General features: G+C 34.5%; 1 protein-coding gene across 7 annotated transcripts in view; it reads left to right on the top strand.

The window, feature by feature from the left end:
• The window catches only part of EPS8 (EGFR pathway substrate 8, signaling adaptor), a 173,467-nt gene that overhangs the window by 91,750 nt on the left and 66,812 nt on the right, over positions 1–14,905 (top strand). For 3 of the 7 annotated variants that reach the window (XM_037023071.2, XM_037023074.2, XM_037023072.2), the window contains one exon: positions 11,897–11,976. In XM_037023071.2, coding sequence (XP_036878966.2) covers positions 11,918–11,976 — 59 coding nt within the window. In that variant the 5' untranslated portion in view covers positions 11,897–11,917. Of the gene's footprint in view, positions 1–9,374; positions 9,427–11,251; positions 11,468–11,896; positions 11,977–14,905 lie in introns of those variants that run through there. The other 4 variants (XM_073223223.1, XM_073223224.1, XM_037023069.2 and 1 more) reach the window with 4 other exon arrangements.

The raw sequence follows: 14,905 nt of genomic DNA on the forward strand, positions 1-14,905 counted from the left end.
GGAAGAAAAGTACATACTACATATCACTCTGTTCAATAGAGGTAAAATGGTATATCTCTACCATTTCATGAAGTCATTTTTTTAAAAATTACTTTTTTGATATAGGTGCATCTTGTTTTATTGCACTTCCCTTTATTGCATTTTGCAGATACTGGGTTTTTACACATTGAAAGTTTGTGGCAAGCCTGCATCCAGCCAGTCTATTGTTGGTGCCATTTTTCTAATAGCATTATGGCAATTCTCCCAATATTTCAAACTTTTAAGTAAAAAGTTTTTCCCATTGGATGTAATTATTTTCCTCTTTTAATTTTTATGACTATGTAAATATCTAACCTCTTAAGAAAAGAATATTTCCCACAACTTTTTTGGGCAACTTGAATTGTAAGACTAATGCACAGATATCTTTGACTTTTGTTTTGGGGTAGCTCACCAAGTATTTGTTCCCACCTATGTTCATTCAAATAGGTTTCTTTTGCACAAAATTCCACTCATATATAAAGTAGTCATGGGGATTAAAGTAGACCACAGAGAATATAGTAAAAAATTCCATAGCATCTTTCTGTGGTGACAGATAGTAACTACACTAGTTGGAATGAGTATATAATGTAGATTACTGTCGAATCACTATATTGTATACCTGAATCCAATATAATATTATATACTTAAGTAAAATAATAGTATAAATTAAATAATATTATACTTAAATAAAAAATAGACTTCTCTTTGGAAAAAAAATGTTCTAAAATCTGAGTAATTATATGAATTAATTAGTGGTTATTTACCCTACAATGAATTTTAAGTTTCATTTAGGCACGTAACTGTGCAATGTACTTAAAAGTTATGATTTGATTTCTAGAAAAGCGATTAAGGCATTTTTCATGAATAATAATGCCTGATTTAGCTGGAGATATTGCCTCACTTCTACACACTATAATATTGCTTCTTTCCTTGGATGTGAAAACAGTATTTGTTGTTATAATAACAACAGGCACCAAAATATCAGCTGACTTTATATAAGGTAAATCTCCTTTATTTTTTGTGTTACATTCACTCTGGCTGTTATGGACCTTTATTTTTAGTATAAACTTGTACTCATATTTCATAATCCACTATAACCTTTCAAGTTCATATTAGAGGTGACTTGAATTTTTCTCCTGAGTTTTTCATTAACAAGTATTTGTCAATGTTTGGGCAATAAAAATATATCATAGAAAAAGGCAGATTAAGGACATACATTTATTCTACTCCCTCCAAAAAAAAAAAATGCCAATAAAGGGATTTTTAAAATGCAGAAACTCAGTGAGACACAGGGACTCTGGAAAGCCCATGGTTGATTATAACTAACCTACAAGTCCTTGAGAAACTGAAACCTAAGCTGCTAGGGAGAAACGTTGAGAAGCAACCTGATTTTCACTTGAGAACCTCAGAAAGACTCAACAGTGAGGATGAGGCTGAAAATGGGAGAATTAGGTGGTAGTGTGTTTAAAGCAAACTAAGATCCCAGGTGCCGCCCCACATTCCACAAGATGAGAAGTTTATGCCATGGAGAGTGTAAACTAGGGAACTCTTAAGTGGGAATACCAAGGTACAGGTGGAGGGTAGAGAATTAAGTGAAGTACTTTACTAAACAGTCAGACAACCCAGTGTACTTCTATTCATATTTAAACTTTTGGCAATCAGGTATACATTCTCCAGGTATGAAATTGGAAGATGCTTCTTTGAAGAATCTGATCAATCTGTGCAAAGTACCTATGGCTACTGATGGTTTTGGGTATCCCAGTGGTACAACCCTACCAGGTTGCTGTGCAGTGAAGCCCACCTGTGATAAGCTCTACCCATCTATTACCTTGACTTTCTAATCAGCTTTTTAGTGCTCATCTCAATATGAGTAGTTACAGTGATCCACAGACCTTTGAAGAAATTCAGAGGCCAGAAAAAATGTGGAGAAAACAAGGAAATTGACAGAAATAGAGACAAAGAAGGGAAAAGAACACTTTAAAATATTATCATTAATATTCTCAGACCAAATAATCTTTTTCAATCAGGAAAGAACATATTTATAAGCAAAGGAACATTTATGGCACAAAAATGTACTCCTAGAAATTGAAAATTGATAGAAGACATGAAAAAATTAAAATGATTTTGAAGATCAAGTTGATGAAGTCACTTAGAAAGTTGAACTAAAATACCAAGATGTAAAAAACAAAAGGGAAAAGAAGAAAATCAGAGATTCAGTTCAACAGGTCATAGGACAAAAAAAAAAAAAAAGAAAAGAAAAGGAAAAAATATATAGTGAAGAAATGATCAAAGAAATAACTCAAGAAAATTTCCTAGAATTTAAGGACAATGATTTTCCAATTTGAAAGACCTATTGAGTTTCTAATATATTGAAATTAAAAAAAAAAACACCAAAGTATTCATGGAATTTCAGAGCACCAGGGGAAAAAAAGATCCTAAACCTGCAGAACTGTGGAAGAAAAAAAATAGGCCCTATGCACAAGATTGAGAAACAGAGTAGCATCTGACATCTCCACAGCAACACTGAAGACAGAATAACAATGGCTTCAAATTTCTGGGGCAAAAATAATTTCCAATAGAGCATTTGAAACCAGGGTAAACTACTGATCATCTCTGAAGGTGGACTAAACACATTTTCAGCCATATGAAACTTCAGAAATTGGCTTTTTTATGCTCTTTCTCAGGAAGTTCCTGAAGCATATACTTTTCCAAGATAAAAAATAAGAGTAAGAAAGATGGAGACTTGGGATCCAGGAAATAAGGATATAAGACAGGAGGATGATGAAGGTAATAAAGAGGATAATGTTGAATTCAGGTGCCATGATGCAGGAGGCCTAGAGAGTAGTCAGTTCACATCATAACATGAACATGTAGGGATCAGGAAGAGATGTCTATAGAAGGTAAAAATGATAGAACAGGTAATATTCAAAGGTATTGAAAGGAGACTTTGCTTCTTGTGGAGAGAAAGGGGATGGAATTAATGAAAAAGTACCACAGTTTATTATAAGGTTTGAGGGTAAGATAATTATTAATTCTAAAGAAGACAAAAAGTTATACAAAAAAATTAATTTTGCTGTGCTGTGAATAGCAATTACATGGACACTGTAAGTAAATACTGAATTTTGGTCTCACAAAATTTGATGTAAATGTAATTTTGCTCTCTGTGATATCTCCAGCTTCATCCCTCATTACTCTTAAGTTATTCTTCAGTTACTCTGAACTGCTGGTGGGTGCCTAAATGTACCCAGCTGCCTCTTGTCTTTACTCTTCTCTTTGTCTTCTGGGCTTACTCAGCTCCTGCATCACAGCCTGAAGGAAAGCTTCTATGAACTGAATGCCCTCCCCTCCCCACCATGAGGTGCCCACCTTGCGTTCTGTCTTTATACTTGCCACACTGTACTGTACAGTTAATCCTTAAATAATGCAGGGGTTATGGGTATTGAACTCCTGCACAGTTAAAAATCAGTATATAACTCCTCAAAAACAACTTAGATAGCCTACTGTTGACTGGAAGCTTTACTGATAACATGAACAGTTAATTAACACATGTTGTGTGTATTATATACTATATTCTTTCAATAAAGTAAGCTAGAGAAAAGAAATTTTTTTGAATTATTGTAAATCTCCAAAGATTTTTTTCCAAATACTTCTTGAAAAAATCTGCATACAAGTGGACCCCTGCAGTTCAAATCTGATTTGTTCAAGGTTCAACTTTAAACGATCCATTTGATGTCTCCCTCCCTCCATAAGTATCTTTATCTTGCCTTCTTTGGCTCAGTCCTTTGAGGGAGATTTTTATCCTCACGACTCTCCCCTAATACAGTTTCCTTGAACTTTATATTATGCTGTATTTATATTGTCTGTAATGTCCTCTTTTCTTAAATATGCCTTGTCTTTTTTTTTCTCTCTCTAAATTTCTTCATAAGATAGGATTGTTTCCAAGGAAGATCCTGTTAGTCCTAGATCCTCTGTGGGTTGGATGATGTACCAGGGGTTTGTTTTCCTAGTAGGAGTACCTACTGACAATCAGTTATTTTGTATTCAGCCAAATGTAGATAATTACTGGAGTTGATTTTTTTTGTTTTGACTATTCTTTGTTTCATCATCTTCTAACAACATATTAGAACTGCTTCTATATTTGAACATAAATGAAAAATAGTATTTTGAAAGCAGTGTATTTTTATCTTTGTCAAAAAAGTGTTAAGCAAATGGAATAACAGGAATAAGGAGCAGTTAAGAATGACCCTATCTGCCCAGTCAAGAGCTTTCCATGGGCTTATAAAGTCATACATGATGAACTTGATACACTCCCATACTTAAGGCAGTATACACAGTATTCTTTTAGAGCACAGTACCTGCCCGTTTGTATCCCTTATCCTGGCATTTGGATCTATAAACCTATATCTTGCTAAAATAGAACAAATTGAAACAATGAATAATCATTGATAAGATATGATTACCTCTCTGTTCTTTTATCAAAATAATCAATGGCTGCATAGTGTGGCAGACAGGAAGAGATGAGGCTGAGATGAGAAATAGCATCTTTTTATAAAATATCTGAGAAGCAGTTTGGGGATGATTTAAACATGCATGTTACAATACTATACAAAGTTTTATTTAACCTTCATTTAAACAGAAGCTCATTGCATAGCAAAAAGTCCTGTATAGTTCAACAACTAAGTATTTTTCCTTGTACTAGCCTTAGGGAGACGTATTTATGATTTAGAAGAGTAGGATGAATTCAGTACAATAGTTGCTTGAATGGGACATTTTCCACTTTGTAGGTGGTAACCATTTATAAAAACTGTGTTGTACAGTTTGTAAACCATTGATCCACTTAAGGAGCTGTACTGAAAATGGAGAGTGAGTCACCTGCTGTATTTTGTTTACTGCGTACTGTCCTTTGCTCTAGGTAGTCAGTCATGTGGCAACAGGGTAGTTAAATATTAAAATGTTGTATCTTATCTGTGGGTTAGAACTCTTCTCACTGTACCTGTAAGGTTTTATGATTTACTATTTTTAGAGACCATCTAATACATCATAATCAAATTTGAATTCAACCATTTCCATTTCATTAAAGTTGATTTTAGGACATACTTTTCTGCCTTTCTACCCAGCTGGGTTACATCAGGCGCAGATAGCTCTTTATCTGTGTGCCTTTATAAAATACATTGAACTGTACTGATTTAGCATATGGCATTACTATGGTAAAATGCTGTCTAGCAGTAAAAATATATTCCATGAGACCCTAATTTCCTCTGTGGCTTTTGCTCTTTACTAGTCTGTGACACAGTTTAATTTTGGAACCTTTCCACTAAGGCTTATAGAATGTCTGTGAGTACTAACCCTCAGGACTGATTTATAAAAAGTAGATACTTGAAAAGAACAATTCCTGGGGAGTAGGAATGGGGCTGGGTCAGTGGGATGGCTTTCTCTTTGTTCCGAAATGTTGTTCCGTTCAGTTGAGAACTGAGTTGGCAGAAAAGTTGTACTTTTATTCCTATTGTGGGAGAAAATGCCCACAGTGAATATTTTACCTCTTGTGAAAATCCATACTCAACAACTTTTTGCTTCTGGAAGCATTTGAACTTCTTAGATAATGTTTACTTTTTACAATTCTGATTATCTTTTGGTGGTGTCAGGAAAGGTTTTTTGTTAAGGGCTGTGATCTCTCTCATGCCCTGATTTCATTTGCTTTCTTTCTCTCTCTCTCTCTCTCTCTCTCTCTCTCTCTCTCTCTCTCTCTCTCTCTCTCTCTCTCTCTTTCTCTCTCTCTCTCTCTCTCTCGATCCTCTTTCTTTTAGCACTATTCTATACCCAGCACAAAAGTGAAGCTTAACTCAGATCTTGTCTGAACCACCTGAAATAGTTGTTCAGAGGATGAATAATCAGGACTTTCTGTTTGGTGAACCTGAACCCTCTTTTTTGTTTTTCCATCTTTTCAGTTTAATAAAAAAAAACCCCATAGAATAAAGAAATAAATGGTGGAAAATATACAAATCTCTCATGCAGAAGAATTCCAAATAAATTATACAGAAACTCCGTCCTCATGAGGTAGAGTGTATAACTCTCCACTCCTTATGTGTGGACTACATATATTGACTTCCTTTCAAAGATCCCTTTATAATGGTGGTAAGGAAGCCACTTTGTAGTGGAAACACCTGGCAAATGCTACATCTGTCAGTGACCAAGGTTAGGACAAACAATAAGCTATGCTAGTGGCACGGACTCTTCATATGATGTGATGAGAGTGGCACATATCTCTGTGGCCTTCCTCTCCAAACCTATCACTCCAATCTAATCGTGAAAAAAAATCATACATAAATAAGGATACAGAGATTTCAGTTAAAATTCCTCACATCACTTGTGAAATTAGATGGAAACCTTGCTGAGAAATAATTCCAAGATCTGATCCAACCACCATCTCTCCCCACATCCAACCCCAGGGTGTAGTTCAGTGGTGGAGAGGGCATGGTAAAAGAAGAAACTGGCTCCTCTCTCTCTGAATTTCATTCCCTTTCCTACCATATTTTTATTCTTGTTTGAAGATTCCAGCTAAATCAGAAGCTTACTTTCTTCTACCCATCTTTAATGTGTATTAATTATAATGGAAGAAATGAAAAATGATCCAGGTAAATTTATGGGCATCACATGCTATCAATAGGAAATGAAGCACTCAAAAGACCTGATTTTGTAATTTTAGAAATTGTCTTTACAAATAATTAGCACAATACAGTAATACAAATATTTAAATATTTAACCAGTGAAAAATCAGTATTGCTCAAAGCTAGATTCAGCTCAGCTAACGTATTTTCAACGTTATAATTAAAAGTAGTCTTTAATACGTCGCATTTCTAGACCTAGTGACTTTTTTGCCCCTGCATTTTTCAGTGAATAGTATCCTTATGAAGCAATAAAGCCATTCTACAAAGTAGAGGTGCTGTCGCGATTATAATATCCCTTTCTGTAAAGTAAATCCTCTTCCCTTCCAAAAATTAGTATTTTTTTAGTACCTTATTTAAAGAAAAGTTGACTAAATAAATAATATCACTGAAATACTCAAAGTGTACAGAACTGAAAACTTTTGGAGAATACACAGTGTTCAAAGAAACTAGCAGTGTAAGTAACTGGAAAGAAAGCTGGGTATAAGTCGGCCAGATCAGTTTGAATCCTGATTCTGATTATAGCTTCTTGTGTTACCGCTTAAGCAAATGACTTAACTTATGTGAGGTTGTCATCTCACCTACAGAACAGAGCTAGTAACTACCGCCAAAGGTTGTTCTCAGGATGGACTGAAGTGAGGTTTGTAAAATGTCATGAATTAGGGGCTCACTGAATGTCCTTTTCTTTCCTCCTATGATTACATCTAATGTGACAAACAAAAAGGACATTACTGTTCAGTCATTCATGGCAGGAGATGATTTTTAAAAGTTTCAAAATAACACCTAATGGCACCTAGTCTCTTTAGCTTAATTTCTTCATTTGTAAAATGAGAATGGAAAACAGTACTTCCTTCCCCAATTAATGTGAAAATTAAATACAGTAATGGATAAAAATCCTTTAGCACAATACTTGATACAGGATAAATGGTTAATAGCCAGCAGTTGTTCTTTTTGAAACTAGCATGTTTTCTCAAATCAGTGTAGTAACAATGATTTGAACTGATATATTGGTCATTCCCCATGTATGACGCTCAAGCAGTGTGTGTGCCCTGATGATTGTCAACAAAATTAGAGCAACAAAAGTTAGAGGGAAATCCTCAAGTTATAGGAATGACATATATATGGCTCTTCTCTGTATTAAATCTTCCTGTGAAATCTATCACAATGTTGAATACATAATCATTACTAAGCTGTTTCTTTTTAGTTGCTTATTGAATTTTAGTAGCAAGTATTTTTCTTCAGCTAGCTAGTAAGCCAGTAACATTTTGGATGAAACATAGACTTTTCTCCAAATTATGTCTTAACTTATAAACAGCCGGGAAGTTTTCTCACAGTTATAAAAAAAGAGAAATCAAGATAAGTATTTTAAGTGATGACAATGTGTTGATTGAAAGGCATAAAATTATTCTCCCTACATTGATATTGGCCTTGAGAAAATAACTGTAGCTTCCATATGGCCTAGAAATTGTTACACCTTCCTAAGTGTTAGCTACTGTCATCATCATCGTCACTGCTATTACTAGAGTGGCTCAATGCTCTTATTAATTTCCTAAGTTGATTTACACACAGAAATTCTTTATTACTCAATATTAGATCAAATGACAAAGAGAAATATACACTGACATCTCCACTGACAGCACTGCTAAGATGTACTGAAAAGTAGATGACATTGCAGGAGATAGAATGAGTATGTGATGAAGGTGTAAAGCAGATCTTTTGTCTTTTTATGCTTTAAGCACAATCACTCATAGACAGTGTCACAATGTATTGATAAAAATTGAATTTCAATGGTCTTTTTGTTAAAGCCTTAAGTACTGATGAAAATCACTCCCCCCACCCCAGTCTTGGTTCTAATTTAGACCAAGAGATATGAATTGAAATTGAAATATAGATACTTCAAGATACTCTGTTAAATCCAGATAAACAAACAAACAAAAACTTAAATGAACAAGGAAAGTCTATGACATTTTCAGAGAGACCAAGTTGTTTCAAGGATGGCTCAATACACAGAGAGCTACTAGCTGTATGTAGGGTAGCCAGATCGGGTAGGTGTATTTTCACACAGGGTAATGACTAGGTACTCATTCATCAGTTTGCAAATTGATATGTGTACAAGCAAGAATAAAGAAAGAAAAGGGAATCTAAATTTTTCCTTATATATATTTATGTATTAATAATTTTACATATATATAAAATAAATATTTATTTCTAAAACTTTCTAATACAATAACATGCTGTTTTAACCCTATTATAGCCTCATTTATTTCTGCTTACAGTGATATTCATACATGCTACTTACTTTCCTTTGAAAATTCAGTGTTTACATTTTTTATGTGCTTAATTTAGATCTTAAATTTAACATTTTTATCATTATAATTGCTAAAGAATGTTATTTTCTGTAGAAAATAAGAAAAATAATAGTAACTATATAAAAAGTGTTTTCATAAGGAATCTAGTGCTCTTATTTCAGATCTGTTGGAAGCTATTAGGATGGTTTTAGTGTACACTTCTAGAATTAAGTCATTAATTTAGTAGAGTTTAACAGAAGCTGAGTCCTTGAACTAAACCTAATATTTCAGCAAGAGTTGATAGTTCTTGTAAATTATATATATAGTCTATAGAGGTATAAATTGGATATATCTTTTAAAAGCCTGAAGGAAAACAAACATACATTTGTAATGTTTCTTTTGCTAGGTGTGCTCTGTGAGTGCTATATTTAAATACTTGAAAACCTCAATATTGCTACGTGAGTATCTGCAACAATTGACACTATGGTTACCAAGTGAAAAAAAAATTATGTATGTAAAATTTAGTTTAGCAAATCAACATTTTCTATTCCCTTTTCTGATGTTCTCTTATTCTGACAGATCACTATTTTAAAAGAAAACCCAAGCCACTCATTTATTTGTCATGAAGAATTAAATATGAAAAAGATGAGATGCTGTGGCTATCTCATCTTTTGTGATGCTAACTTTTCATTAAAACCAGCTGCTGTGGTTTTAAAATGCAGAAATGAGATAAAATCAGTACAAACCCTGGGGGTTTAATTTATACCAGCTTATTTTGAAAGAGTACTTTTCTTATTAAACTTTAAGAAACTGGTGCATCAATCTCATTTGATCCTTCACTACTAGTACTGTGAGCCAGAAAGACTGAATTATCTCATCTTACTGATGAGAAAATTTGAGACAGAGGGATAATTGACTTGCATAGACTAGTTAGTGCCAGAAATGGTGTTAAGTTCCAGACTTCTAACTGTGAATGCCTGTGTTCTAACCATTAGGTCTAGATCCATAATTTTATTCCAGGCCTCTGTCCTGGCCCAGATTCTGGAATGTAACAGCGATGTGCTCTGTCTAGATCCTATAGGCTTATGAGGGCCAGTAGTGAAATATTTAAGACTTCTGTAAACTCTATAAAACTGTCGATAGCTTGAAATGGGACGTGGTGGGAATATTTATGCCATGGAAATCAGTAAGCGCTACAGAGTTCTATTTTTCCACAGAGAATGGGCTTACCTATATGCCACTGATTGTATGTAGGTATAAATTGAAGAAGGAAAACAATAAAACAACATTAAAAACAGAATACAACAATGTAATATAAGTATAGTATAATTTTATAAATGCAGTTATCTAAGGTAGAGGTCAATATTTCTTTGTTCCTTAATTTAGAAATTTGCTTCAAAGCTGTGAATAAATATGGACAAGACTATTGGGAAAGCTTGAATTAAGCTTGAATGTTTTGAGAACCTTTACAAATCCAGCCATTCTTTAAGAACTAGGTCAAGTCCCAGCCCTTCCAAAAGTTATGGCAATCAACATGGCTTTTCCCTTCTCTGAACCTCTAGTGGATTTAAAATAGTCACTTATATTGGGATTTACTTACTGTGTATTTCATATGAATCAATTTTGTTTCCTGAAGAATACAGTGACCTCTTTGAAGAGTGGGACACGGACTACCCTTCTGTCTTTCTTTTCTGAATAAATATCTAATGAATTCCTATCCTATGCCTGGTAGTGTTCTTACTGCTTGAGGAATGGCTGTCATGAAACAAGTCTCTGCCCTTGTGGAGTTTACAGTCCGCTGAAGAGTCAGGCATATATTTAAACAAATGAAAAATTGTGCTGTGGTAAATACTCTGGAAATTTTTTATAGTGCTAAGAGTATCTGATAGTGTTTTTTCCTCTTGGCCAGAGCTGGGACTCTGTGTTTTGTTCACCTACGCAGTCCCAGGATCTATCATAGTACCTGACAGAGTAGTTCCTCAGTGGTTGTTAATGCGTCCACCTCCACCCCCCGCCACCTTTGTCTGGGGTATGTTCTACCTACCTACCAGTCATTGAGAAGACATAGTAATACAGTATGTATGAAACTCAGAAAAATAAGACAAGATCCAAAATTGTTTAGTGCCACAGTAACTCAGGGAGAACCAAGTATCCAGGAGTGAATAGAAATAAGTCAGGTGTAAAAATGTTGTCTCATTGAAAAAATAAAGAAAAGGCCATTGGATCTAGCAATAAGGAAGTTTTACTTATTCATCTTGTAGGAAAGAATGTGTGGTAAAACATTAAAGTGGTTTCTAAAGTTAAATAGTATCTGGTGTTAAGAGAAATGTGTAAATGAATACCTTCTTGAAAAAAAAGGTGGGTCCAAGTGTGTACATAAGGATGTTGTTAAATGTGCTTTGAAGGACAGAAGGAAGGAAAGAAGAGAAAGCTAGATGCAGGAACAAAGAGTGGAGGAGACAGTACTGTTAAATGGTTATCTTTCAAAGGAAGGCTCTGGTTAGTATTTTGTCCTTTTCTGTATTTTATCCTTGTCTATGTCTCTCAAGTTTTTAAATGTAATGAGCCTATATTACTTTCATAATGGACCAATAAACCAAGTAACATTTTATAAAACTGACAATTGATGATGACTGGGCAGAATATAGAATTATGCCTATATACTTAGAAGATTTAGAATTCTATTTTAGATTTTTCTTTTACCCTCCTAAATTTGCTTACATATTTAGTATGTTAATGTTAAATATCAGTTGGATCTTTGTTAATATGTTTATCTGTACTCATGGTATGTGAGTTCTGTAAGGGTGGAGATCTTTGGATTTGTAACGTCATCCTGGCAGTGACACATATTTATTGAATGAGCAATGTTTCAAACTGAGATATCTTGACCGTTTTATTGCCTTTAATATATGTATCTTTTTTTTTTAGACTATAGGAGTGAGAACCACAATGAATGGTCATATTTCTAATCATCCTAGTGGTTTGGGAGTGTATCCATCTCAAATAAAGTAAGTTGGAAGGTTTATATTTAATTTGTTTTGGTTTAAACTGATTTATATTTCTAATGAAAAGATTAGCTTCACTTCTTCATGTAGTTCATTCTTCATGGATATATAATTTCTCTGTAACAGTAAGATATGTTCTTATTAAGAAGCATAAGATTTTATGATAGAAAAAGATGGTTAAGTAATGTCAACTGCAGAGATAATGATCTAATAGAAGATATTTCATGTTGTGGTATTTTTATGTATTATTGCTTTTCTTTTTTTTAAAATATTTTTTTATTAAGGTATCATTGATATACAATCTTATGCTCAGGTTTCACATGAGCAACATTGTGGTCACTACATTCCCCCCTAATATCAAGTCCCCACCACATACCCCATTACAGTCACTGTCATCAGCACAGTAAGATGCTATAGTCACTACTTGTCTTCTCTTGCTGACTTCCTTCCCCTTGCACCCCCCCATATTATGTGTGCTAATCATAATACCCCTTAATTCCCTTGTCCCTCCCTTCCCACCCTCCCACCCCACCTAACCCCTTTCCCTTTGGTAACCGCTAATTCATTTTTGGGTTCTGTGAGTCTGCTGCTGTTTTGTTCTTTCAGTTTTTGCTTTGTTGTTATACTCCACAGATGAGTGAAATCATTTGGTACTTGTCTTTCCCTGCCTGGCTTATTTCACTGAGCATAATACCCTCTAGCTCCATCCATGTTGTTGCAAATGGATTTGTTTTCTTCTTATGGCTCAATAATATTCCATTGTGTATATGTCTTCTTTATCCATTCATCTACTGATGGACACTTAGGTTGCTTCCATTTCTTGGCTATTGTAAATAGCACTGCGGTAAACATAGAGGTGCATATATCTTTTTGAATATGTGATCCTGTTTTCTTAGGGTAAATTCCTAGGAGTGGAATTCCTGGGTCAAATTGTATTTCTATTTTTACTTTTTTGAGGAACCTCCATATTATTTTCCACAATAGTTGAACTAATTTACATTCCCACCAGCAGTGTAGGAGGGCTCCCCTTTCTCCACATCGTCACCAGCATTTGTTGTTCCTTGTCTTTTGGATGTTGGCCATTCTAACTGGTGTGAGGTGATATCTCATTGTGGTTTTAATTTGCATTTCCCTGATAATTAGCGATGTGGACATCTTTTCATGTGCCTTTGACCATCTGAATTTCTTCTTTGGAGAAGAGTCTGATCAGATCCTCTGCCCATTTTTTAATTGGGTTATTTGCTTTTTGGGTGTTGAGGCATGTGAGTTCTTTATGTATTTTGGATTTCAACCCCTTATTGGATATGTCATTTATGAATATATTCTCCCATACTGTAGGATGAGTTTTTGTTCTACTGATGGTGTCCTTTGCTGTCCATATATATATATATATATATATATGTCATATATGTGTGGGTTTATATCTGGGCTCTCTATTCTGTGCCATTGATGTACAGGTCTGTTCTTGTGCTAGTACCAAATTGTCTTGATTACCGTGGCTTTGTAGTAGAGCTTGAAGTTGGAGCATAATCCCCCCAGGTTTATTCTTCCTTCTCAGGATTGCTTTGGGTATTCAGGGTCTTTTGTGGTTCCATTTCAATTTTAGAACTATTTGTTCTAGTTCATTGATGAATGCTGTTGGTGTTTTAATAGGGATTGCATTGAATCTGTAGATTGCTTTAGGCAGGATGGCCATTTTGACAATATGAATTCTTCCTACCCAAGATCATGGGATTTATTTCCATTTATTAATGTCCTCTTTAACTTCTCTCAAGAGTGTCTCGTAGTTTCCAGGTAGAGGTCTTTCACTTCCTTGGTTAGTTTATTCCTAGGTATTTTATTCTTTTTGATGTAATTGTTTTCCTGATTTCTCTTTCTGCTAGTTCATTGTTAGTGTATAGGAATGCAACAGATTTCTGTGTATTAATTTTGCATCTTGCAACTTTGCTGAATTCCAATATTAGTTCTAGTAGTTTTGGAGTGGATTCTTTAGTGTTTTTCACATACGCTATCATGTCATCTGCAAACAGTGACAGTTTAACTTCTTCCTTACCAATCTGGATGCCTTTTATTTCTTTGTGATGTCTGATTGCCTTGGCTAGGACCTCCAGAACTATGTTGAATAAAAGTGGGGAGAGTGGGCATTCTTGTCTTCTTCCTGATCTTAGAGGAAAAGCTTTCAGCTATTCACTGTTAAGTATGATGTTGGCTGTGGGTTTGTTGTATATGGCCTCTATTATGTTGAAGTACTTGCCTTCTATAACCATTTTGTTGAGGGTTTTTATCATGAATGGGTCTTGAATTTTGTCAAATGCTTTTTCAGCATTTATGGAAATGATCATATGATTTTTGTCCTGTTTATTGATGTAGTGGATGATGTGGATGGATTTTTGATGTATTATTACTTTTCATAGTTGAATATATGCTTTACTTCAGAGCTCTCTGTTTCTCAGAGCATTAGCTTACTATTATTCGTAAAACATTAGCATTTGAGGAGAGTTAAATGTCATCCAGTCCAGTGTACCAAGATTTCACCATTATGTGAAACAAACAAAAGGTCCAAACAAACAAAACAATCCCTGTGGTTCCAGGTATTACTTGAAATGACAACTCTGACTTCAGTGGCTGTTGCCTTATGCATTGTGGCTATTACAAATATTTTATACTGGTCAGTCTGGTATATAGTTCACTGGTCATTTTTCAGAACAGGTTATTCACATTGAAGAGTTATGCTTCACCTTTTCCTTTTACAAAGATGATTGCAAAACTCATTAATATTGATCAGTAACAGATACCAGGGGAGCATGTCAGGTGTGATCCTTACCTCGTCTACCAGTTATTCAAGCCAGAAAGTTTGGCCAAACTCTCAATGTTTTGCCCTTTTCTTACAACAAATATGCATTTAATCCTGAATGTATAACAATTTCTTCTA

Source organism: Manis javanica, chromosome 15, assembly GCF_040802235.1.
Source record: "Manis javanica isolate MJ-LG chromosome 15, MJ_LKY, whole genome shotgun sequence".
NCBI lineage: Eukaryota > Metazoa > Chordata > Mammalia > Pholidota > Manidae > Manis > Manis javanica.